Consider the following 27351-nt stretch of genomic DNA (forward strand, 5'->3'; position numbering starts at 1 on the left):
CTTTCGGTTTGAGTTTTAACATTTATTTTATGTCCTTACTTTCAAAATTTGGCTTTGGTGGGTTTGAATTTGTTTATATATCCACAACTATTGTTTGTCTCTATAGATAAAATCATAAAATATAAATTATTTAGTATTACAAAATACGAATATAACAGATCCATATAAAGATTGTTTACCTTAAGTGACTCTAATCCCAGAAGGTATTATATCCTTATCTGTAAATCATTTTTTAAACAACACTTACACAAATTTGAACTGATTCAGAATATTGCTTCGGGTTTGGGACAGATTCGACAAATTTATTTGTATGAAAATCACTCACACTTGTAAAAAAAATAATAGAACACTAGACTGACCAAAAGAAAAAAAAACACCCATACAATACGAAAATATTAACAGTCAATATAAGATTGCTCTTCGTATTCCATAATAAAGTTCTTATTATGGACATGTTTTTCTTGGTTATCTAGAATGTTTAAACTACATACATGTCGAAAAGTCTAGAAAAGAATCTAACGAAAAGACAAAAAAATGGAATCCACACTTTGAAATAAAAAACATTCAACATTGTTCATCATATTTCAAACTTGTGTATTGTATTTCAGTTAAATATTTTTTTCATTATGAGTTTAATTCGTATACAAAAATATGCAAAACTAATCTGATTCACCGCATATATGTTTCTTTTCTTTAAAATTGGAGTAAATTACATGAATGGTCCTTATAGTTTAGGGTAATTTGTATGTTTGGTCCCTAACTTATTTTTTTAACTTGGAAGGTCCCTATAGTTTGTTTTTGTTACATGTTTGGTCCCTATCTTACCTAAAAAGACTATTTTGTCATTGATTTTTTAATTTATTTAAATAAACACACCCGAACTCCATTCCCCTCACCTTACCTTACATATCACACCATTTTTCCTATTTAAATAATAGAGTAAACTACACGAATGGTCCCTATGGTTTGGGGTAATTTGCACGTTTGGTCCTTAACTTATTTTTTTAACTCGGAAGGTCCCTACGGTTTGTTTTTGTTACGTGCTTGGTCCCTACAGTTTGTTTTTGTTACGCACTTGGTCTCTGTCTTATCTAAAAAGACTATTATTTAAATAAGAAAAAATGGTGGGGTAGGTAAGGTAAGGTGAGTGGGGTGGGGTTGGGATGTGTTTACTTAAATAAATTAAAATATCAAGGGAAAAATAGTATATTTAGGTAAGACAGGGACCAAACGCATAACAAAAACAAACTGTAGGGACCTTCTGAGTTAAAAAAATAAGTTGGGGACCAATCACGCAAATTACCCTAAACCATAGGGACCATTCGTGTAATTTACTCTAAATAATAGTCATTTTAGGTAAAATAGGGACCAAATGCGTAATAAAAACAAATAATAGGGACCAAACGCGTAACAACAACAAACAAACAGTAGGGACTTTCCGAGTTAAAAAAATTAATTAAAGACCAAACATGTAAATTACCCCAAACCGTAGGACCATTCATGTAATTTACTCTTAAAAGTAACTTGAAAACTTTTGTTGGAGGTGAGTCCATTTATATGGAAGATACCACGCAAAAAGTGAATGATCTGATTTCCACAGGTCTTTCGATTTCGATTTAAATGGATTTCCACAGGTCTTCGATTTCGATTTAAATGGTCATTTGAAGAAAAAGATTTCATTTTTCCAAATTAACACCCTATTTTATAATTGGATTTTGGTAAAAATCTCAAATATTCCAATCATAGAATTCCATCTGATTGTCCTCTTCCTGCTAGAACCCTTGGAACATTTTTCACGTAACATAATTATTATCTTCACACGCCTCTCCATTTCGATCTGTTGGCGCCTTCTAATCTTCTCATTTCCTCTCGTCTCCTTATCCACTAAATCTTCATCCCCTTCTCTGCTCCTCCCCCTATCAATTCGTCATTTACAGATCAATTCCTGCAAAAGAAAATGGTAGAAGCTCAAACAGCACCAACACCTCTAGCTCCATTGCTTCTTCGTAACATCTTGTTACCCTTATTCATCTACAGCGATAAAACCCTGATAAACTTATCCCACAAATTCAAACTATTCCATATCATCCGTTATACTCTAATCACTGCCTTCCTGTTCTTCCTCAAAGTCATCCCCTCTTTCATCTCTTCTTCTCTTCAACACAGTCAAACTCACAATCATAATCACAACTCCGATTCCGAATTCGACTCCGATTCTAGTACTTATCCATGGGTTCCATTTTTAAAGGGGTCCGGGAACTGTAATGACCTCGCCGGCGCCGATGGTAGCTTGGTGGATGAAACGTGCATAGCGCGAGCACTGACGCAGTTGCTCGCTATACTCAACGAAATACCCGTCAGTTCGAGGAAGTACGAGATCGTCCGGTCGTACGCCGAGAAATTGATGGATGAAAATCTAGAGGAGGGCTACGAGCCGTTACGGAAAGTGAACGCCAAGGTTCTCTCCGCCGCGTTTTCACGGGCACTTCAACAACTGCAATCCGCAGCGGTGGCGGCGGCGAAGTATGATATTGAGAAAAATACCACCACCGGTGGAGATGTAACGAAAAAGGGCGGTGGCTACTTTGGGTTGAACCGGGTGATCAAAACGGTTGGCCATTACGGCGATTTTGCTTGGACTCAGTTCACGAAACCGAAAACGCGGTTGCGGGTTTCGGCTGAGAAGTTGTCAGCTGAGTTGCTTTGGCTGGCGGAGAAACTAGTGGCGTGTGGAAGCGCTGATGAAGCTGTGCAGCAATGGGCTTCGGCTTCTAAGCTGGCTTGTGTGGCTCTCTCGGCACCGCAGCGGCTACAAGGTTCGTTGGTCAAACTTTCAGGTATGGGATTCTATCGTCTTTGACTTTTAGCTCCATTACCCACATGAACTCGTATCAGAACCACATATTCATTCTCCTTAAAAGATAAAATTACAAAATGTTCCTTTGGTTTTTTAGTAAATGATAGATAATGAGTTCTAACTTGAGACCTCCTTTCCTCCCTGAGTCAACCAAAGCTTTAGCTAACTAGGTTACAGTCATATATATCTTTTATATTTTCGAAAACTAATTAATATTATTTATAAATCATAAATAAATTAATAATAAAAAATTAAAAAAACATATTTTTACAAAAAAAAAAAAAATTAATAAAACAAAATATATTTTTAGTATACCGTAGAAAATTACAAACAATTTACATGTTTTTCTTTATGTATTTGTTTACGTAAAATATATGTTTTTATGTATTTAAAAAAATACGTATTTGTTTCATATAATATGTTATTAAATTGCTATGATTATAAAAAAAATTATGCTTTCATAAAAAAATAATATATATATATATATATATATATATATATATATATATATATATATATATATTGCTTTCACGTAGAATTTTTTTACGTATTTATTTTGTGTAAAATATGTTTTTTTATATATTTTAATAATATGCTTTTGTATAATATGTTATTACATTGTTATAATCCGAAAATATACTTTTAAATACCTAAAAAAACGTAATAACATATTATGCGAAAACGTATTTTTTAAATATATAAAAAATACGTTTTTGTATAGTTTGTTATTACATTGCTATAATCCTAAAACATAACGTAAAAATATGTTTTAGGATCAAAGCAAAACGACATATATTTTTTATGTAAAACAAACTAAAGACCTTAACATAAGGTAAAAATACGTTTCGTATAATATGTTATTACCTTAACGTTTTTACGTAAAAAATACTTGCATATTCGCTTTAAATTAACTAAATACATTAAGATAATGTAAAAATATATTTTAAGATATAACAACGTAACAACGTATTATATGAAAATGTATTTTTTAAATACATAAAAACATGCTTCACATAAAATAAATATATACAAAAAAACTTTTTTTAATGTTTTTTTAGGATTACGTTTTTGTATAATATGTTATTACGTTTTTTTATGTATTTAAAAGTATATTTTCGGATTATAACAATGTAATAACATTTTATATGAAAACTTTTTTTTAATATATAAAAAAAAAACATATTTTACATAAAATAAATACGATTTTTTTCCTATGTGAAAGAAAAAAAATTTATTTTTATATGAAAACGTAAAAATATGTTTTAGGATCATAACAATATAATAACATATTATAAAACAAACATATTTTTTTAAAATGCATAAAACGTATATTTTACGTAAAACAAATACGTAAAAGAAACATATAAATGGTTTGTAATTTTTTTTACGATACGCTAAAAACATATTTTGTTTTATTAATTTTTTTTGTAAAAATATGTTTTTTTTTAATTTTATTATTAATTTATTTATGATTTGTAGATAATATTAATTCGTTTTCGAAAATATAAAACAAATGCAGCCCTAGCATGGTTGGCTAAGACTTTGACTGATTAAGGGAGAGGGGGTAAGTTCAAATCCTACCCTCCTTATTTTCTATATTTATATTATTTTAAGACAAATTAGAATAACGGTCCTCATGGTTTACAAAATGTCAAGAATTCAATCCCTTTATACTTAAAAATATGAAAATGTCCTTACGAATTCAGTCTCTAACGACTGAATACTAACAGAGTTTGTAAAAAAGGGTCATCTATACAAGTTTTGCAAACCACAAAGACCATTTGCATCAAAAAAATTAGCAATGATTGACTTTTGGCAAACCACATTGACAATTTTTGCAATTTTGTCTTAAAAATATCATGAATAATACTATTTTTAAATTTTGTATATCCCTTATAATCATAATTTTATATCAAGTTAACATGTTTACAACTGATCATCATAATATGTCTTATTATTATAGTGAAATTAAATTTCCTATTACTTTTTTTGTTATATTCAACCTGTTATCCATGTTAAATGTTGCCATGCGTTATATTTAATTAAATTTATAATATTTTAATTCACTTGTCACCATTTAATATTATATATAGATAAGAAAATAGATATAAAAAATGATTAGATTGATATTTAATTTCTCATTATTATAATAGTATTTAGAGAAATTAAATATCCTTCTACCTTTTAATCCTACCAATCCTCCTACCCATTTAAATTATAACATGTGTTATATTAGTATCTTAAAATATCATTAAATCTCATTAAATGAGCATTAAATGTTAGACAGGTCACCATTTCATTGAGTAGAAGGATATGTAGGAACAAAAAGTAAGAAGATATTTAATTTCTCTAGTATTTATTATTATATTATTATATTATCTATCTGTTATATTATATATATTATAGATAAAGTTATTTTATTTTGTATTATATACATTTAAAATTAAAACCTCCTCTCTTATTTATAATATACTATATTTAGTTTATTGAATAAAATATAAAATATTATCAGGTTAAATTGTAGAGTTTTTGAATCATAAATAGCATATATTTATTTTTTTATATAAATATAATGTTAAATATACAACACCTAAATCAAAATATTAAGTAAACTTAAAGAATATTTTTTAAAATAATTAAAAAGATTTTAATGTTTTAATGTAAAACTTAAATCAAAATGTCAAATTAACTAAAAATATCCAAAAACTATTTTTATAATAATTGAAAAGTTTCCAAAATTAACAATAATAAATAGTTTAAAATAACATATAATTATAAATTTTATTATGTTGTCTTACAAACAATAGTTAATGTTGTATATAATCAACAACGTCGTCAATCACACATAAAGATAAAAGTAACACTAAATCGAAAATTATATTTAGTTTTTCTCACATGAAAACTGCATGTAAGGACATTAAATGATATGATTAAAAAATAATTATAATTTTAGATCTTAACTTAGTACTTTCAACATTTTATATTTTTAATTTTGCTTATTTAAATGTTTTTAGATCTTAACTTAGTACTTTCAACATAATATATTTTTAATTTTGCTAATTTAAATACGTTATAAAATGTAAAATATGGTTACATTAATGGTAGAAATTTTAAATTATCAATATAATATTCTTAATTTGTTTATTTGAATAAAATGTTAAATTTAAAATCTAAATCAAAATATCAAATAAATATAAAAAGTATTCAAAAAATATATTTTAAAACTGTTAAAAAGGCTTAAATTCTTTAAATGTAAAACCTAAACCAACCTGTCAAATAAACTAAAAAAATAAAATACTATTTTCTACAATAATTCAAAAAAAAATTCAAATGAACATTTTTTAAATTGATTAATAATAAATAGTTTAAAGTAACATATTCTTATAAACAATATTACATTACTTTACAAACACTTGTTGATATCCTCCCTAATAAATGAAAATAGTTTTGCCACATGTCACTCTCTTATTAACTTGGATACATGTCATTTTTTGGTATTTTTGAATAAATGTTTTTTCCATGTGTCATTTTCTCATTGTTTATTTTTTTTTAATTAACACATCATATTTACATCTCAATTAATAATTGTCTTATTTAAAACTAACTATTAAATTACAATATTACAACTCATATACTATTAAATATGTTTCCTTTTAAATTCAAATTTCAAATTTAAATAAATTTTTGTTTAAACCTTCATATTTAATTTTTTTTATTTTATCCAACCCGTATAACATACGGGTCACACAATTAGTTTTAAATAATCATCGTGATCGGATTAATATGACCGACTATCACTAATCCTAAGCTGTTGGAGGGGAGGCCGATTAACCGACCGTCTAAACTAATTTTTACAACATTGATTATCCTATGCTGATTAATCGACATGTTAATTTTGATGTTACCAAATGCCCTGAATAATGAATAATTAACAGACATACCAAATAGCCCATAAATGATTATTATTATGTTAGTTACATAGTCCGTATACGTGATTGAAGTAAAATATATGATATGTTGTTAATATAATGTTCATACTCTGCAGTGTACTTGTTTAAGGAGGCGGTATCTATGGGTGGTCAAGATGATGACATGGAGGAACTAAGGAAAGTTAAAACCAAGTTATTGATGTCATGGCTACCATTTTTGTGTCGAGCGACAATTGGTGTCGAAGCACCTGTATTAACCTTCAATGAAAAAGCCGAGCTTGAAAACATGTTAGGAAAGCTAATTGAGTCCTTAAAACATGAAGAAGAACAAGAAAAAGTCTTGTCTTTATGGCTCCACCATTACGCTCATTGTCCATCTTCCGATTGGCCTAACCTCTACCAATACTATGATCGTTGGTGCACTGCTTCCCGCAACCTCTTCATCCTCCAAGGCAAACAAGAAAAATGACATGTTCACTGAATTTGGTGCTATAAACCATTAATTTTTTATTTTATTAAAAGCCCATGGTTATCAAAAACCAAGATGCATAATGATGCAAAAACTATTCATCAAAGAATGTGCATGTATATATACATTCTACTCTCATCTTTTTCTTGTAAGATATGGATTTTGGTCTGTATATAACTATGGCAGATTGTATATGTTTATGTAGAATTATATTGATATAACAAGCCAGATGTTTCCTGTTGCGGTTCTCTTTCTATTCTTGCCTATGAAATTTGTAACAGAAATAAAATATTAACTGACCACATTGTTGATGACAATGAGTTATATAAAAATATACTTTATATGGTTTTAATTTGAGTGAGAAAGAGGTCTTACTTTATTGGTTGTAGACCATCTTTGGCCTCTACATTGTATTCTCTAGTTACATTTTTAAATGTAAAGAAACTATAATTTTTGGTTTTTGCTAATTTTTCTTTTTGGAGATGCGGGAAGTGGTAACTAAACATAACAAAAACTTTTGGGTAATTATTTTCTCAAACCTTTTATTCCAAAAGTAGAAAGTTTAGAGAGGAAAAAGGTAAACGGAAGAATCCTTAATTTAAATCAACACTAGGTTATAACTTGTGTACTATACGGATGATAAATTTAAATAACACGACCACTATAAAAATGTAGTCTTAATCATAAATAACCGTAATTTAATTAATAACATTTTACTTCAATTTTTGTTAATAGCATTGCACTTCTATTTATTGAAAATTTGTTAATTTAAAAACATAAAATAGCATTGTAATTTCATTTCTTATACATATTAGTATTCTAATTTCGCTTCATATTAAGAAAATAATAATAATAAAAGACATGTAACACCCATAAAATTCAAGTCAATTTAAAACTTTCTCAAAACATTTAAAACCAGTAGTTATTACAAATTTGTTTTCAAAATAGTCTAATATCAGAGTTTTCCCAAAAACATAAATAAAACATGAGGAGTTGTACGATCACTCATTCGCCTTGCCGTGATCCCCTAATGTACCTGAAACAATAAACTGAAACTGTAAGCCAGAAAGTTTAGTGAGTTCCCCAAAATACCAACCTCATATAACCATAGTCATATCATAACAACAAATACAGAACAACATGCATAATGAGCCTTCAGCTTGACTGGACCGCCTTGCAGGGCCTACAGCCTATCTGGACCGCTCCCGAGCCTTCGGCATGACTGGACCGCCTCATAGAGCCTACAGCCTATCCGGACCGCTAACAGGGTATGTTGGCCTACAGCCTATCTGGACCATGTCATTTTTTGTAATTGGAACCAACATGTAAGCTATGAGGCTTCATAGTTTGTACTCTAATATATGTACGAGTTTATGTGGAGTGTACACATGTATAAGATCATATTAGAAGCCGATTTGACAACAAATCGGGGGGTTCAAGGGCAACGCCCTTTTGGCGGGGTCTAGGGGCAGTGCCCCTGGCTGGGTGGGAAATTCAAATTCTTGAGGGTGATTTTGGTAAAACTAACGAAATTTGTTAGTTTTGGAAACCCTAAATCCTCATTAAATTTCGGATTTCCTGTCTTGCTTCCAAAGCAACTCATGACCGCCAACCCTAAGAGAAACCCTAATCTCGTTTAATATATACACGAATTTTCTCTTTGAGAAGAGATATACGAAAATTATTAGTTCTCTTTTTCTTCAAACAATCACATAATCCTTCTAGCAATTATGCTTACGATTTCTGTGCCTAGAATCGTAAGTGTCATCTTTGATTATCTTAAGCTAAATTTCTAACAACTCATACATAGGATAGAAATATCAGTTCGATTGTTGGAGGTATTAGAGTTTACATTGGAGATCTGGATATCACTTGGATCGTATGAATATTTTTCGAACTAATATGGTATCCAGATCTTTAACGTAAACCCTAATACCTCCAACAAATGTTTGGATGGTGTGTCAAAAAACCAAAAAAGTCAATAGAATTTTATCATTTAGATGATTTGTTTTATAATTTGGATGATTTGTGAATAATAAAAAAGAATAAAGGAGCCATTTTTGTAATTTGAATTCAAATTCAATAAAATGGCTTATGATTCAAATATAAGTTATCAATACTCGTTTACTTATACTCAAAAAGTAATAAAAGAAAAAAGAGCACAAGAAAGCACTCGTTTACTTATAATCAAAAGGTAATAAAAGGAAAAAGGGCACAAGAAAACAAATGCTAATAACCACGTTCGAACATGTATCTATCAATAATGAAAAACTGCTACATACAATAAATCTAACCAACTTACATGTTTTGGATTTATTTTAACAAAACTTATATATATATATATATATATATATATATATATATATATATATATATATATATATATATCCCCTAATCTAATAAATAAGTATCAAATTGCCACGTGACAATTTATTAGCCTTCCCCAATCGATTTTTCCCACTCAAATTAGTAAGTGAATTTCCGAAAATGCCACTGCTCAGAGGATTGTGATCTGCAAAAAAAATCAAACTCTATTTCGAATTCAGAAAAGATATTCAAATCCTTCTATTGATTACCCATTCAACAATTTTAAGTAGTTTCTGATTTTACAGTTCTCGCATGCATAAAATCAGGGATATACCTAAATTGATTTCCCTCTACTTCTCAAGAAATCAACAACCAAATCGTATCCAAAATTGCATCTACATGTAGGGCTCAATTGCTGCTTTTAAGGGATTACGATACACCTCCTTATCTTAATCCATCTCTTCTCCGTCGGACAATGGTTCAAGTTTTCCTGAGGTTTATTAACAACTACGTGATGATTTAAATATTATTCCATCTTCGATTCATCTCTTTTGTTTTCGGTTCTTGAGACATCATTGTTGATCTGGTATATTTTCTTTGGTTTTTGTTTCCTAATACAATCATTTTAAGATTCATATGAATAACTTTTATGTAAATATATTCTTATTTGAAAGTGGTGATACATTGGTAATAGCATCTACTATGTTTTCCCTCTATGTTTCCGTTAATTTGTGTTTATTGATGCATATTACAATTCTCGACGCCTAATTTCTTTAATGGGGGTACAAAGTAATTTCACAATCAAATGGTTATAGCGGCTACTGTGTTTTCCCAATTTTGTTAGATTCTAATCTCTAACGTAAACCCTAAACCATACTCAACCAGTATCACTTCAACTCCTTACAAGCCTCTTAAACCTAGGGATTTTTAGTTGAATCTGTTAGCCATACTCATACATCTCCTTAATTAGGTTTGTTCTTTAATTTTTCTAATAAGATGTTTCTGATAGTGTGTATTATGTTTGATATATGTCTGTTTTGTTTCAGGGAGAAGTGAAGTAGGTTGTTGGGCTTATTGGCGACATCCATTCTAGCAACTAGGTTTTTGTTCTTGCATCTTTATCTCCATGTCTAGATTCTTTTCACATTTCTTTTATTTATTCTTAATAAAGTGTTTGTATTTATGTATCTTATAGGACCATACTAGATGTAAAATATTGATGTGTTTATACTGGATGTAAAATATTGATGTGTTTGAGCAGAAGCCTTGGAAGCATCCTGGAGCTGATATAACAGACTATTTCAATTTTGGGTTGAACGAATATAGTTGGAAGCTTTATTGCAAACAAGTGCTAAAGGCTTCTATTCTTGTGTTAACTTTTATAATTCTTCAATAAAGTGTCTATCTTTTTATATCCTAGAAAGATGTTTTGTTTTGTTGTTGTTGAGGTTCTTGTAATTGTTGTTTCATAACCTCTAATGGAGGAAAATTATGTCATGTTATTGGCAGGAAGAATATCGTCATAGAGGACCAATGTCAAGTGGGAGGAGTCCAGTGTCACAGCCTACACAATTACCGTAGGGGAGTTGGAGAAGGTGTACCAGACATTATTTTGATGACGAGGATTAGAAGGTCATTTATGTCTTTTCCCCTAATGACATCAGTTCCAGTCCTAGATCAATGCACATTACTTATAAATTCATGGTTGTTTACTGCATAATTATTGTTTCAGATGAAAGGAAGGACAATTCAGGTAGAAGACATCATTGTTGAATGTCAATCATCCATGGATATAAGGCGTCAACTAGATTGTGATTCAGAAGTTATACAAGTATGGATTTTCTTACCTATTTGTTGACTGAGGTTTTGTAGTAGCTACATTACATACATCTCTTGTTTCATTGATAATGACATGATTGTATCAGATCACCATTGTGGATCCAGAGGAACATTGTTGTGAGTCTGTAAAAGAAGGGTCAGGTAATCTTGAGAGTTTTATTCCAGAAGCATCTACTCATGGAGATGTTAGTGGGGATGATAGAACAAATCATCTTTCTTTTAGTAGTTCAAGTGAAGATGAATCATTTGAAGGGAATTATTTGGAGACTGATATAGATGCCCTTAAAAGGTGAGATTAATAACCTCATGCTATTTGTGATTTTGTGTCAACCTTAATTTAGTTTTTTCTAATTAAAGTTTTCTTTTGTATGTGTTTTGGGGTTCTAATGAAAGGAGTAGACGTAAGCCTGCGAACAAGATTCTAAAAATCATGAAATCCATCAATGTTCAGGAGGAACTGATGAAGCAATCAAAACTTCAGACAACATAAAGGAAAGAACTGGTGAGGATACATGCACCACAGACCTATCCATAATGCCTGAAGAATCATCAGAGGCTTAAAAGATCCCTAAAAAAATTCATTGCAAATCATTTGAAGATAGGTGGAAATCTTATAGTCATGAGAGGTGTTCATCTACTGAGTTGAATCAGTCACAGAAGCCTGGTTGTCATCATTCAGAGGGCTTGAAAATATCAAATAAGTATCATAGATATCATTCAAGATACCATAGTCTTGTATATAACAATAGGAACCGTAAAGATTCTAAACCCAAATATCACCATGAAATGATGACATCATCTTCTCAAGAAGATGAGATGAAGAAAGAAAACATGGGGAGCAAAGATACCATGGAAGACACAATACTCCTATATATAATCTGGGGAACTGATGATGACATACTATTACTATTACTATATCAATTTAATTGTATATTTATATCAATATATGTCATTTCATATATAGGCAATACTTTTTTCATTGCATGTTTTATGGAACTACACGTATATGTTGTTTCTTAGCTTTATGGTTTAGGGGGGCCTTTGGTTTGCGAGATTTGGCTGGAATTAGAATTCAATTCCATTCCAGTCCCATGTTTGGTTGCAATTTGAAAATTAATTAACTTCCCATCCCAAAACGATGGAATTCAGTTCCTAGGATTTTCTTTCATGCTAAAAATATTTAAATTCACAAGTAAACACATGTTGCTAATTAATCTGCTTTCACCCTTCTACCCCATAAATGGAATGGAATTCATTAACAATTAAGTTCTTTTTGAATCTGTATTTATATTTAAATGTTTTTCATTTATTGTAAATGTATATACGATGAGGATATTTTGGTGTAGTAATAGAAAGAGAAGAATGTAATTGAATTCCTTACATCCTCCTCCGGATGGTGATGCCAACGGGGAAAAAAAAGACTATTGATTCATACCTTTTTAAATGGGAAGAGATATTTAGGCATTTCAAATGAAATGATTTCTATTTTCACTGGCTATTTTGTTTATAGAAATTTTATTGAAATTAGGTTTTATATTTTAACGTCTAATCTTATTAATTTTAATAAATAATTTAATCGTTAAACAATATATTATATTATGTTTTTTTAATATAATATTAATAATAAGTTACATTTTTTAAATGCTTTAACTAATTCAAAATAATAAATAATTTAAGTGATTTTCTATCACAATTAAACGGACTTTTCAATTGACGTTTATACATATATCTCAACAAATAATTCTCTAAGACTTATTAAATAATCGTTAAGTTTTTGTTACGACATATATTTAAAAATATAGCATTAGTATATTTATTAAGATAATTCTATTGGTTTATTGATTCGTATAAAACATGGATTATATTGGTGTTAGATAACAGAAAAAATGATAAAAATGTACAAGTTTTGAACATGATGTGAAATTGTAATTGTATAAGTTTTCATATGTATTTTATCATTATTATAGTTTTCAGAAATTGTTTTCAAATATATTATGATACAGAAACAATTTTATATATTAATTAAAATAACAATAATTAACTTACAAACAAAATATCAATGTGAGATAAAAATAATTTTTTACAAATTTATTATTAATAATTAGGATTTTTATAGTTTCTATGTTATTTTATAATGTATATCTTAATTTTAATTAATCATTTATAAATTTGTAGATAAAACATTTATCTTTGTAAACCAATATATTTTTGCAAATCTTTGATTGGTATTACAATTTGAAATAATCAATAGTTTTTTTTTCACAAGTTGGGTTGATTGATTTGCTTTTTGCAAAAATTGGGTTGAAAAAAAACTTTCGAACAATAATTTCTATTAATCTCATCAATAATTATGTAATTAAATACTTACAAATCATAAAGTTATTAAAAATATAATATTACAATTCTTAAGTTTTCTGAATTAATGATATATTATTTTGTACATAATTAATTTTTAATTCTATTTAAAATTAACCCCATGGATTCCATGGGTTTTAACCTAGTGTGTATATATATATATATATATATATATATATATATATATATATATATATATATATATATAGAGTTAGGTTCATATATAAACCTTTTTTATTGTGTGAATGTATGGCTAAATCTAAACCAATCATTTGAAAATGGTAATTTTGTAATTTTATTAATTAAATTAATTATTATTCGATATTAATTTACTACGATTATGGTAAGTGATTATTGATTGTTGATAATTAAGGTCTCCAGAATCCAATAGACTACACGCCGGCCAAGCCATTCTCGTCGCCCATCTCCATACCACGGTCATATACGATTGTCGCTCTCACCTAACACCGGCCAGTAATGAGGTCGGTCTCATCCTCTTCGCTGGAATCAACGCCGCCGCACAACGGTGACCTTCCACTGGTTTGTTTCTTGACCTGTGTGACAAGTATTGATCTCGATATCAAGACCTACAACTTGATTTCAAGATAGAGAATCCATATCTACAACTCGATTTCAAGATGGAGAATCCAAACCAAACCTTGTCGCTGCATAAGCCCTCTTTATACCATTCACGGTTGCTTCGATTCTGGCGAGTCCTCTTTTTATCAATCTAAGTTTTGCATCTCTTATCATCATTTTTTTGTAACAATTTCAGAAACTCCTCAGTTTGTATCCATCCTGCACACAAGGTCTTTGTAACTTCAAACGATGATATCGTATTTTTAGGGAATCAATAACTTCAAATGATGAAATTGAGTTGCCAATTGGTGATAACAGAGACGAAAAGTAGTTCAATTTGATGATAGTGAAATCTAGGTAATCAATTAACTTTGACAATTAATGTGTGTTTTTTCAGAAAATTTTGAATTAATAGTCGTTCTTTAAGAATATCTATATAGAGGACTAACCAAGTTGAAAACAATATGATAGTTCTTTTGTTTATTTTTATGTTTTTTTTGAATTGATTGTTATTCCTGAAGCATTCTCATAGTTTGTGATAAATAAGTGTAATACGGAGAATTCACGATTTCGAATATTTTGACATTTAATCTTAGGTCTGGTCAATGAGAATTGGTTATTTCAAGTAACAATTGATTTTGTAAGCATTAGAATAGCCGAAGAAAGTTAGTTCTTAACCATTTTGATGATCAAGTATGAATATTCAAAGTTGAAAAAATGATTATTAACAATGTTCATGTTATATAAAAGTTTTAATTTTATAAAATTCAAACACATCATTTCATTCTTAACCATTCTCACAGTAATAAAAAAAAAAACTGTAATGATTAGCCACAACTGTTTGTCTTTAAGAATTATGATATAAGAATAGAAAATTTAGTACTTTTATTTAAGAAATTTACAGTTCAAGCTACATATTCTTAGAGAATAATATATGTCTATCTTTTTTATGTAGTTTAACTGACTTTGTATATATACCCATTCCATAAGAATTTAGTCACTTTACTTAATTATGCTTGTATTCTCAAAGAATATGAAAATCCAATGTATTATGTGTTTATCTGGTTTTTGTCAAGAAAAGTTTATTTTTTGTTAGTTGTCAGCTTTTAACAAATTATTCTTATAGAATATTATATGTTATTCTATTTCATTTAGTAATCTGACTTTTATATATTTATTGCAGTGTATTATTCTATTCAAGACGATGAAAGTAATATTTTAATAGGGTTGTATGATGTAGTTCACGAGAAACAAGAATGTAGGAAGTTTTGGTTTTTTACAGATGATCAAAGCTGATGAATAGTGAAGAAGAATGTTGTTTAAAGATGATTAGAACTGATGAATAATGAAGAAGAATGCAGGATTTTGCCTTTTTGACAGTTATATTCTTAAAGAATGTAGTATATATTATATTTTTTTTAATCTTCAAGAATATTGTATATTATACAAAGAATATAGTATATATTACAAACATATTCCTACACAATATAGTATAGATGGTATTATATATTATTCAAAATGTTGTATACATTATTGTTTTATGTTATAGAAATGGTATATATTCTTGATTATAGTGTAATACATTTTTTCTTTGTGATATAACATTGTATATTATATATACGTGTATTCTTTAAGAATGTTTATTTTTGATGCAAACTGTTATTGTTGAGAATATATGCAGTAATAATATTTAATAACGTTTAGTTCTCAAAAAATATCTTATATGATGTTGTATTCTTTAAGAATAAAATCTTTATTTATTGGGAGAATCTTCAATATGATTCGTAGACTCTGATTTTTTAGATATGTAGAGAATTAGAGTTCATTTTGATAAATGATTATTGATTTTGAATAAAAATAAATGTGTTTCCCATAATTCTCTCAGCTTCCTTATCAAGAATTAATCAAAATATCAATTATGCATTTATAATTACTATTTCTAATTTTCTTTTATTAAAAGAAATGTTTGTATGTAATGTGGTCTATTGTAACTATTGTATAGTATCTAATCTTACCCATATATAAATCTAATCAAGTGGTCCAAAACTTGTCATACACTCACACAATATATATCAGTCACATTTAATCCTAACCCTATATATATATATATATATATATATATATATATATATATATATATATATATATATATATATATATATATATATATAATATCAAACAGAATTAATTTTGGCCCCAAATCGTAATGAGGCACCGGTTCGGTTCTGGTCAACAAAATCAAAACCGGTTCACTCCTAAACCGGTTCGGTTTCAAACCGGTTCACCACCAAAATAATTTGAACCTATACAAACCAGTTCGGTTCAGTACAAACCGGTTCACCTCAAACCGGTTCAAAACCGGTTCGGTGAACCATTTCAAAAAAAATCGAATGAAATTGCTTCTTTTTTACAATGTTTGCTTTGTTTCTTAGGATATCATGGCTAATATATGCATGGTTAATTTGTAAGACCGGTTCAAAATCAGTTCAAAACCGGTTTTCTAGACGGTTCCGCATAAACCGGTTCGAATGGCTAGAAGTCCTAATTACTACAAACCGGCGGTTCGGTTCGATATCGGATCGGTTCAACAGTGGACCGGTTCCGGGGTGAACCGGTTTTCGGTTCGGCCACCGGTTCGGATCGTAAACCGGTTTTTTTGTGCAAGCCTATGTTGGTATATAGCAGGGGTAATAGAGTCTTTTATCACCAAAATGGGAAGTAAAACCCAACAAAAGAGAAACTGCACAGGAGATATATTTGATAAAAAACAGGGAAGGGCAAATCTGGAAAAACAGCTTTAAAAGTTGCATAGTGAAAGAATACACAGAGAAAAACAAGTGAAAACATAGGGAACAATATGAGGCAAAGTATTCTACTTTATTCACTGAACAAAAGTAAAAACTGGAATACAATCAACGTACATTTGCCTCTCTACTTATACTAAAGCAAAGTTGAAAAACAGGAACTAACTTTACTAGCTGCCAAAGACAAGGAACCACTCACTGGACCTTTGATTTATTCAAACATCAAATAAAACGTGCATAAACCAATAATTCAGAATTATTCTTATCATTTTCCCCCTTAATTCTGAACCTTCTTCACTCCAATTAAGTCCCTCATCTCTTCATGCTTCACTCTTGCTAGGGACTTTGTGAGAATGTCTGCTTTCTGGCTCTTCCCACACACATGAGTAACAATAATTTCTCCATTTTCAACACACTCTCTGATAAAATGATACCGGATGTCAATATGTTTGCTCCTACCATGAAATACAGGGTTTTTCATCAGGTCAAGTGCTGATTGGTTGTCCACAAACAATGTCACAGGTGGCACTTTTTGTCCTGTGATTTCTGTGAGAAGTCTCCTTAGCCATATGCCCTGACAAGCTGCCATGGTGGCAACAATGAATTCTGCCTCACAAGATGAGAGAGCCACGACCCTTTGCTTTTGAGATGCCCATGTGACCAAGTTTCCATTCACATGAAAGGCCATTCCCCCTGTGCTTCTCCTATCATTAATATCCTTGGCCAAATCACTATCTGTAAATCCTGAGATAGTGACCTTTTCACCTCCTTTAGAATAGACTAGACCATAGTTCAAAGTCCCTTTCACATATCTGAGGATTCCCTTTACAGCTTGGAGATGTTTTATAGAGGGTTTTTCCATAAATCGACTAACAACACCAACTGCAAAAGTAATATCGGGTCTAGTGTGAGTAAGGTGCCTTAGGCAGCCAACAATGCTCCTGTATTCTGTTGGGTTCACCAGCTCTTCATCACCATCTTTGGTCAAAGAGAGTTTATGTTCCATCGGGCTCTTAGTGGGATTGCAGTCTAACATCCGGGTTTTGACCAAGATATTCTTGGCATAAGCTTCTTGCTACAGAGTGATTCCATTACCTTGTTGATTCACCTCAATTCCAAGATAATATGTTAACAGGCCGAGATCACTCATCTCAAACCTGATCTTTATTTCTTTTTTAAAATCCTTCACATCTTCTGGGTTGCTTCCTGTCACAAGTAGATCATCTACATATACTCCAATGATTAACTTATTCCCATTCTTTGACCTTATGTACACAGAATATTCTTGACCACACTTTTTAAAACCCAAACTTTTTAAGTACTTGTCTAAGCACGAATTCCAAGCTCTGGGAGCTTGTTTCAAGCCATACAGATCTTTAGAGAGTTTGTACACTTTGCCAGATTCATCCTTCTTCTCGAATCCTTGAGGTTGTGTGACATAGACTTCTTCAGTTAGGTGCCCGTTCAAGAACGCAGATTTCACATCCAGGTGGTGCACTTGCCAACCATTCGAGCCTACAAGAGATAAAATGACCCGGATTGTTTCAATTCTCGCCACTGGCGCAAAGACCTCCTCATAATCGACGCCCTGTTTTTGAACGTAGCCCTTTGCCACGATTCTTGCTTTGTGCTTCACAATCCTTCCTGTTGGGTCACGCTTCACCTTAAAGACCCACTTTAGCCCAATCGGCTTCCTTCCTTTTGGCAAATCTACTAGGCTCCAGGTGTTGTTTTTTTCAATTGAGGCTATTTCATTGTTCATAGCATGTATCCATTCTTTCTTTCGACATGCTTCGCTATAGCTCGCTGGTTCAGCATCGCTAGATAATAACATCAATTCTTCTGGTGGCAATTGGATTTCTTCGGTGTTCTCATAAAGATCGGTTAGCAATCGGTACCTTTTTGGGGCACCTCCTCCAGTCGAACTCGAAGCGCTGTTGGGTGAATTGGACGAGTTTGGTGTTATCGGAGGGCTTAAAGGAATCGGGTTGTTTGACTGATTTCTTTGTGGGCCTGTTTGAGAATCCGAATGGTAATTGGGTTGGGTTTCGCTATTGGTCCAGTCCACGTTGACTGAGATAAGTGAGTATCGGGTGTTGTTGGAGTCGACCCATGGATAGCTCCATCTTCATTAACAGCGCCTTCAAAGTCATCGATACCTACATCATTGAAGTCAAATCCCTCAACGGTGAAGCTCAATCTAGGTCTATCATTGACTTTCGATCCCTTCTCCCACATCTATGCCTTATCTTCTTGGAACACAACGTTTCTACTAACGTGAATTTTCCAGTGACAGGATCAAAAAGCCTGTAAGCCTTCGTTCCCTTTTCATTCCCCAGATGTACTACTCGCTTACTTCTCTCGTCCAATTTCTTCAATTGATTCTTGGGAATCATCACGTGTGCAAGGCAACCGAACACCCTCAAGTGGCCCACATGAGGTTTGCGACCAGTCCACATCTCGTAGGGTGTGGAGTCATTCAAGGCCTTCGTACTTATTCTATTTAATACGTAAATGGCGTGACTCACAGCATCTCCCCATAGCGTGTGTGGAAGCTTCATGGTTATTAGATTACTTCTTATCGTTTCAACCACCGTGCGATTACGCCTCTCCACCACCCCGTTTTGCTGTGGGGAGTATGGGGAGGTGTATTGTCTACCGATTCTTGTTTCACTGCAATAATTGGTAAATTGGTTGGACAAGAATTCGCCTCCTCTATCTGTTCTCAAAACTTTAATCTTCTCACCGGTCTCGTTTTCCACTTTTGCTCTAAAGTTTTTGAATGAATGAAAGGCTTCATCCTTTGTTCTTAGCAGGTATACCCACATCACCCTGCTGTAGTCATCAACCAGGAGCATGAAGTACTTGTTGCCTGCTGGTATAGGAGGTGACACAGGGCCACACAAGTCACCGTGAATCAGCTCTAATTTCTTCTTGGCTCTGAAAGTTGTACACAATGGTATGGATTTCTTATTTGTTTTCCTCCCAGGCAGCCTTCACATGGATGGGATGGTACAACTATTTTAGACACCCCTTTTATAATCCCTTTATCTGACATCATCTTCAAGGCAATGAAGTTCACATGACCTAACCTAGTGTGCCATAACCAGGTTGGGTCATTTATTTCAGCTACAAGGCATCTTGGAGTCACCTCTGTGAACTCGATTTTGTAGAGCCTGTTTGGTGATCTCTAAACCTTCATGAGTAGCCTCATCCTGGAGTCATATATTCTCAAGAAGTTCTCCTTTATTCTAATTTCATCTCCACCTTCTAAGAGTTGGCCAAGGCTTATAATATTACTACACAACTCAGGTATATAGTATACCTCTCTTAGTTTCCTTTGCTCACCATTTTTGCATTGGAAACTGATCATACCCCTTCCTTCAATTCTGACCTTTGAGTTGTTACCGAACTTGACAGAGCCCTGGATTGTGGTGTCTAACTCTTGGAATTTTCTTATCTCTCCAGTCATGTGGTTGCTGGCTCCTGTGTCCATATACCATATGTTTGAGTTACTTGCAACATCACCATTTAACCTCAGCTTGGGATTGACTTTTTCTTCATTCAAGAACACTTTCCTTGTCTCTTCTTTGGCTTCAAAGGATGGCAGCAACAAAGCTGGTTCATTGTCTTCCTGGATCAAATTGCTTTCTTGATTCCTTTCTTTCTTTGGGTTCTTGCACTCGGCTGCATAGTGCCCGAACTCTTGGCAGTTGTAACATTGGACTTCACTTTTATCTTGTCTGTGGCTTCTTTCTTTCTGCTGGTTAGAACCACCTATTCCTCGACCACCTCGACCACCATTAGGACCACCCCTGCTTCGGCCTCTTCCTCTTCCCTGTGATGACCCACCACAGTTTCCTTTTGGGGTTGACTTTGAGCTTCCTTCTCCTTTCTTCTTGTTTCTCTCAGTCCACTCTTGGTGAGTCAAGAGTAGTTTTCTTTCATCACTTTCACCATGCCCTTTCATCCTTTCCTCATGAGCCTTTAGCCTTCCGATTACTTCTTCGATTGTCATTGTCTCTAGGTCTCCAAATTGCTCAAGTGTTGAAGCAATTTGAAGGAACTTGGTCGAGACTGCCCTTAGCAGTTTCTTAACAACGTAGGATTCAGTCACTGTGTCCCCCAATGTTCGCATGGTGCTCACGATGTTGCTTACTTTCGCATCAAACTCATTAACTCCTTCTGATTCTTTCATGTTTAAGGATTCAAACTCAGCCTTCAATGTTTGAATCCTCGCTGCTTTGACTCGGTCTGCCCCCATGAACATTGTCTTCAGTGCCTCCCAAGCTTCTTTGGCTGTTTTCTTCTCAGCCAAGGACAATAGCAAATCCTCTGGTATCCCTTGATAGATAGCAGCCAAAGCCATCTTATCCTTCTTTACTTCAACAGCAGTGTTTGAAGTCCTGGGTTCCACTGCATCCCAGACTCCTTGGGCCTGCATGAAAACTCTCATCTTTATGGCCCATGCAGAGTAATTGCTTCTTGACAACATCGGATAATGAAAGGTGATTTGTCCTTCTTTCTCTCCATTTCCATTGCCTCCTGACATCTCTTCACGAGACTGATACTTTGGCATGCAACTACCAGGCTTTGCTCTGATACCAAATGTTGGTATATAGCAGGGGTAATAGAGTCTTTTATCACCAAAATGGGAAGTAAAACCTAGCAAAAGAGAAACTGCACAGGGGACAGATTTGATAAAAAAAACAGGGAAGGACAAATATGGAAAAACAGCTTTAAAAGCTGCACAGTGAAAGAATACACAGAAAAAACAAGTGAAAACACAGGGAACAATATGAGGCAAAGTATTCTACTTTATTCACTGAACAAAAGTAAAAACTGGAATACAATCAGCGTACATTTGCCTCTCTACTTATACTAAAGCAAAGCTGAAAAACAGGAACTAACTTTACTAGCTGCCAAAGACCAGGAACCACTCACTGGACCTTTGATTTATTCAAACATCAATTAAAACGTGCATAAACCAATAATTCATAATTATTCTTATCAGCCTATTGTAAGGTGGTGAGGTGGAGGTCCGGTGGTGTGGGGTGTGGACAAACATACCTTATAGTTTTATAAAAGTACTCTCTTGACAAAAATCCTGTGACCAACTTCAACTAATTAAACTTTTAGTTTTCAGTATTAGATTCACGAGCAAATACATCTAATTGTCATAATATCCACTTGCTTCAATTCCCACATCTAATCTTATTGTTATAACTTATAATATCCACGTGCTTCAATTTATTTTTTTGGTGGTGCGATTCAATTCAAGATCACAATATGGTTCAAGTGTTTGAGAATATTTATGTAGGTGATTAATATCATCTTGAAAAGAGTTTAAGAGTGCTATTTAGTACAAATCTTGTAACTACCTAGCTTTAAAGTCTTAAGTGATTTTAATGGATCAACTATCAATGTCAACAATCTTGGACTGATTTGGTGGATTCTTCTTAAGTATCTTTAACCAATCTAGTAAATTAATATAAGTTCTAAATGTGCCAATCATTTTAACATTCAAGTAAATTTGCTTTCATTAGCATAACTGCTAAAACTAATACTACTACTTAGTCCCAAGCCATTTCCCATATGTAATATCCATGTTTGTTCAAATGACTGAACTAATTTCAGAAATATACGTTAATATAAAAGACTTCCATGAAACTGTATTTCCAACATACAAGTAAATTCAAACACTTCCATTAATATGCATATGGAGTACACTACTAAGCCTCCACAGGATGGAAAGAGTACACCAACCAAGAGTAATATTTTTTCTCATCAACCTCACTGCATAGCTTGAGATGGCTACTGAGAGACAGCTACAAGCTGCCAGTAAATAGAGACTTGACTGTTCACCAAAAAATTTATGATCATCATATGCAACAATATAAAGTAACAATGTACCATGGAATAAACCATTTCCTCTCACCTAGACCGAAATATATTCTCTACAACATAAAAGGCTCTGAGTAAATCTCGAATCTTGTTGTACATGATAGTTGAGGCTCCTGCAATGATCAGTATAGCAATGTATATAAACAACAATCTTTACGTACATATTTACATCATATATAAGTAATCAGTATGTCTGTGAGCATCATACCTGTGATGTAGAAGATGCAAATGGAGCATTTAGGCCTTGTTTTTGTTGAGCATCACGAACTACTTTGCGCATATTGTCAAGTAAATCTCCATATGTTAATGTACGTGCACTTTGCACAGCTTGGATGAAGCTATAAGTCAATGCACCAATGGCATTACCTGTGAAAGCCTGCATGTAAAAAGCACAGGACCTTGAGTAAATGTTAGCTAGTAGGAAGCTACATAACTACTATTACATGGAAATTACGTTGTTATAGAAACATACTGACCGATGTATCTGCTGAATTTTGATGGTCGTCACAGGCGCTAATACATATTGCTTTTCCACCACGAGTACCCCCATATGAAGAAGCATGTGAGGGATGATGTTTGTCCCACTTATAGAATCCTCCACTTCATGAAAAGGTAAATGTGAGGATTCCTATTTTTTAAAATACTGCGACTATTTATATAGTATTAAGGTGTGACTCTTGTTTCGTATATATAATTAATTAATACCATGAATACTAACCGGTCAATCTCACAAAGAAAAGGAAGGTCAAGAAGAGTTCCACTAAAGCAAGTGTCCATGATACTGTGAAGTATTACTCCATGAGGTAGCGGTGCTACAATGGCGGCATTGATCTCATCATCTAGTATCTTCCCAGATTGCTTATAGTCAACAGGACATAAAGCTTCATCATACCCATCTTTTTCATCTCCATTGTTATCAGGCACATGAGAGCCATGTCCTGCATAATAGAATACCAATGAATCCCCGGAACAGCAATCTTTCGTGAGCCACTCCATTGCCATCAATATGTTGCGTCTTGTTGGTGTCCTGGTGGGGTCTGGTTCTTCTTCTGCAGAAAAGTCAAACTAGTCAAGTTTGACCAGAGAGAGAGAGAGAGAGAGAGAGAGAGAGAGAGAGAGAGAGAGAGAGAGAGAGAGAAACCTGTGAGGATGCGGATGGAACCATTTGGGAAACCCAATTTCAGCAATAATTGATGCATGCTCTTGACGTTATTTATACTGGCAGCCAGTGACTTCGGGTGACCTTTGTAGGTCACGCCACACAGCACCGCCTTCTTCTTCTCATGAACCTCCGGTGATTGTTGGAGGTAGTTGTTATGCATCAAAGGAGACCACGTCTGCGGTTCGGGGTGGCCATAACCGTAACCATACACAGCCGGAGACTGTGGTGGAGGGTTATTATAACCTCCACTGTAGATTGATGGCGGTGGCTGTGGGCTGTAGGTACCAGAACCATACACCGGTGGAGCGTAATAACCTCCATATGCTGGTGGTTGTGGAAGCTGTCCATGGACGCTATTGTAGTAGTTGCTGTTTGAACGTGTGTTGGCATAGCCATCGATAAACTGGAGTATCCCAGGGACAATACGTTGACTAGTTCTTTTGTTGGGCTTGGCGATTGTATTGCAGATGGGACAACGTCTCCCAGGTGCTACTGTCACGTAATTGTAGCACCCTTTGCAGAGTTGTTGAGTTTCCATATTTGTTTGTTACAGAATTTGCATATTTTGCAAGGTCGAATGAAGTGCCCATTTTATAGGCTGAAACATTTAGTGACAACCACATAATATGCCTGGCCTTATGCTTTATACCAAAAACTTAATTTAGATTATACAAAATGAGAATATATTCCATCATGGGTGAGCAAAATGGGAAGGAAGAACTGGATTCACATTTCATAGTCCCTTTGGGTGTGAGATCAGATTCTTTCTTAATTTGAGTGGTTCTACATCTCCTATTTCTGCATTTTGAGTTTTGCCCCAATGGACAATTACATTTCTAGTGCTGATTCTTATCAACTAAATTTTCTATGAATGGCAAATCACTATCATAAGTATTCACATACTTGTTTCTTGCAAGACTCTGACCTTCAGTATTCTTGTTGGTGGATGTTATTATCGCAGAATGTACCAACCAATTAAAGGCTTCTACAATCTATAGTTTAATGTAATGATTGAATAAGGTGGAATGTGTAGCTGTCATTTAATTGATTAACTCACTTACAATAAGATGTCACATTACATTAGCGTTCGATGGATCACGGATTTCTTATATATTTGGTGGTGTGCAGAACTTGTGTACCCGGGAAGGATGTTTACCATTCTGTGGGAAAAAAGAAAACTTATGTTAACAAACAAATAACTTTTTAAAAATAAATGTTTCATTAAACTTTTTAGTAAAGTTAAATATATCGTAGAAGAAAATTTTAAAGTTGTAAAAACAATAAAATGATGATATGTACGTAATCCAAATTCTATATAATTTAATGAATTATATATAGATGCCGTAGGGAATAAGTAGTTACTAGTTAATGATGTAGTTAAGAAGAAAAAAAGATGGCTTTATGATAGTGTAATGTTTGATTTCTTGTAGGAATTAGATGCATTTTGAAGAAAGAGAAGGATAAATGACTTCTTATCATTTATGGCCATTAGAATCTCCTAAAGTCATATGCCAGAGATAGACATAGTAAGGCCAACCAATGAGCTAGAGCCTATTTTATGTAACTTTTCAAGATTCCGACTTATCTTTTCATGTTAGAAGCAATTAGCAACTAGATGGTCTTGAAGAACAAACGCATGTATGTACGTTCTCTTTTTCTTTTGTGTGTTGTGAGTTTCTCCGTGAAGGATTTCTTTTTTCATTTCTTATTTCTTTTCTTCTATCTTATCGATGAAGTTAAAACAATATGTCATAAATAATCGAGAATAAATCACAAATAAAAATATAGTATCTATCATGGTTCGGTCGATATGACGTACGTCCACACTGTAAGAGTATTTTTATTCACGAGCTTGAAAACTATAGAACAATCCAATTGAAACTATAGTTATCAACCGTTATATATAGATTGCGAATAAGACATAAAACCCTAAACATAAACCTAGCATCCACAATACATACTCATGTACATCTTTATCCCGTTCTTGTGGGCATTCAGCGTGTGTTATTGACAATATTCAGCCAAAACTAAAGATAAAAAACTCCAAGCACACAACAAATCATATCATGCACTTTCACACAATAAGACACTAGCATGGTTTTACATTAAACATAATTATCTAGTCATTTAAAAAAATAAACTTCAATTTCATCACAAAATTAATCATTCATTTCATCATAATTTTCATTTGAAGAACCTTCTATAAATTGCCTCATTTTACCTAATTTGCCATTGAGGCGTTCTTTATGATCTTAAACATCCATCTCCATTGAGGTGTTCTTCACAATCTTTGTCATAATCACTTTTATCATTCATCGATAACCTACTACAAAAGTTTAAACCTTTTTGTTTAAGATATTTTTAAAATTATAACCAACTCACTATTGTCTAAATGTTCTTTCGTGAAGAGCTAAAGTTATAAAGTCGAGACAAATCATCGATGTCTCACTAAAGGCATCTCACCACACAGTCATGAACAAGCATATTTATTTTTTTAAAACAATCTTGAGAGTTTCTAATTAAATGTGTATTATGCAAAACCTTCCACATTTCTTTTGTCATTGGTGTTCATGAGAGTATAATTTTCGTTTACTATTATCTCTCAGAATTTCACACTTTGATTTTGAACGCAAGTTTCAAATATTTCCTCCAAAACCTATCATGTTGATTTTAAGTGTCCATAAACTATCTATACACTAATCAAAGTTTTAAGAAGGCAAACACATACTTGTTTATAAAGAGCATCCCAAAGAAGAAACTAAAACTAAAGATCCTGAAAATGATAATACACACCAAGGAATAGACATAAGAACTTGGAAAGCTGTTAAAAGTTGCAACATGAAACACATAAATCATGTAAGGGAAGAGGTACTAAGAGCATGGTAACTTTTATTTCATACCTTACTATTATAAGTTGTGTTTATTGACCTTATTACCATTTGAGTTCACAAATTTTTACTATTTATTATAATTGGAGTTCATAATTTATTCTTTTTTATTGACCACTCAAAATATGTCGTTGAATGGTCAATATAATTTAATGTTTTGTACTTTTAACTCTTCATCCTTACATTATATTTGATTTTCTCCCCTTAGTTATATTTTAGTTTTATATATTTACTAATTAATTATTTCTATTAAATATT

The 27351-nt window shown here is 32.4% G+C and overlaps 3 protein-coding genes and 1 pseudogene across 5 annotated transcripts; 2 read left to right on the forward strand and 2 right to left on the reverse strand.

The window, feature by feature from the left end:
- Positions 1 to 1803: 1803 nt before the first annotated feature.
- Positions 1804 to 7509, forward strand: LOC145053930 (1,8-cineole synthase). Its single transcript, XM_079002052.1, has 2 exons — positions 1804 to 2837; positions 6903 to 7509. The coding sequence occupies exons 1-2, from the start codon at positions 1958 to 1960 to the stop codon at positions 7253 to 7255; spliced, it is 1233 nt and encodes a 410-aa protein (XP_078858178.1). The 5' UTR covers positions 1804 to 1957; the 3' UTR covers positions 7256 to 7509.
- A 2245-nt stretch (positions 7510 to 9754) lies between these two features.
- LOC145053931 (uncharacterized) lies at positions 9755 to 12385 on the forward strand. 3 transcript variants are annotated; one of them, XM_079002053.1, is made up of 6 exons: positions 9755 to 10148; positions 10609 to 10662; positions 11072 to 11194; positions 11295 to 11393; positions 11488 to 11690; positions 11795 to 12385. In XM_079002053.1, the coding sequence occupies exons 4-6, from the start codon at positions 11295 to 11297 to the stop codon at positions 11889 to 11891; spliced, it is 399 nt and encodes a 132-aa protein (XP_078858179.1). In that variant the 5' UTR covers positions 9755 to 10148; positions 10609 to 10662; positions 11072 to 11194; the 3' UTR covers positions 11892 to 12385. The 3 variants fall into 3 exon arrangements, with proteins under 3 accessions (XP_078858179.1, XP_078858180.1, XP_078858181.1); XM_079002054.1 differs by having other exon boundaries at positions 9755 to 10057; XM_079002055.1 differs by having other exon boundaries at positions 9760 to 10148; positions 11801 to 12385.
- Positions 12386 to 17416: 5031 nt separating this feature from the next.
- LOC145050343 (secreted RxLR effector protein 161 pseudogene) lies at positions 17417 to 18145 on the reverse strand (annotated as a pseudogene).
- A 4625-nt stretch (positions 18146 to 22770) lies between these two features.
- LOC145053932 (metacaspase-3-like) lies at positions 22771 to 24781 on the reverse strand. Its single transcript, XM_079002056.1, has 6 exons — positions 24185 to 24781; positions 23762 to 24092; positions 23520 to 23643; positions 23252 to 23419; positions 23078 to 23156; positions 22771 to 22996 (listed from the first exon to the last, which is right to left on the reverse strand). Exons 1-5 carry the CDS (start codon positions 24741 to 24743, stop codon positions 23097 to 23099), a joined length of 1242 nt encoding a protein of 413 aa, XP_078858182.1. The 5' UTR covers positions 24744 to 24781; the 3' UTR covers positions 22771 to 22996; positions 23078 to 23096.
- Positions 24782 to 27351: the final 2570 nt, after the last annotated feature.

The sequence above is a fragment of the Lactuca serriola genome, chromosome 5 (assembly GCF_051521515.1).
Source record: "Lactuca serriola cultivar US96UC23 chromosome 5, Lser_US96UC23_V15, whole genome shotgun sequence".
Taxonomy (NCBI): domain Eukaryota; kingdom Viridiplantae; phylum Streptophyta; class Magnoliopsida; order Asterales; family Asteraceae; genus Lactuca; species Lactuca serriola.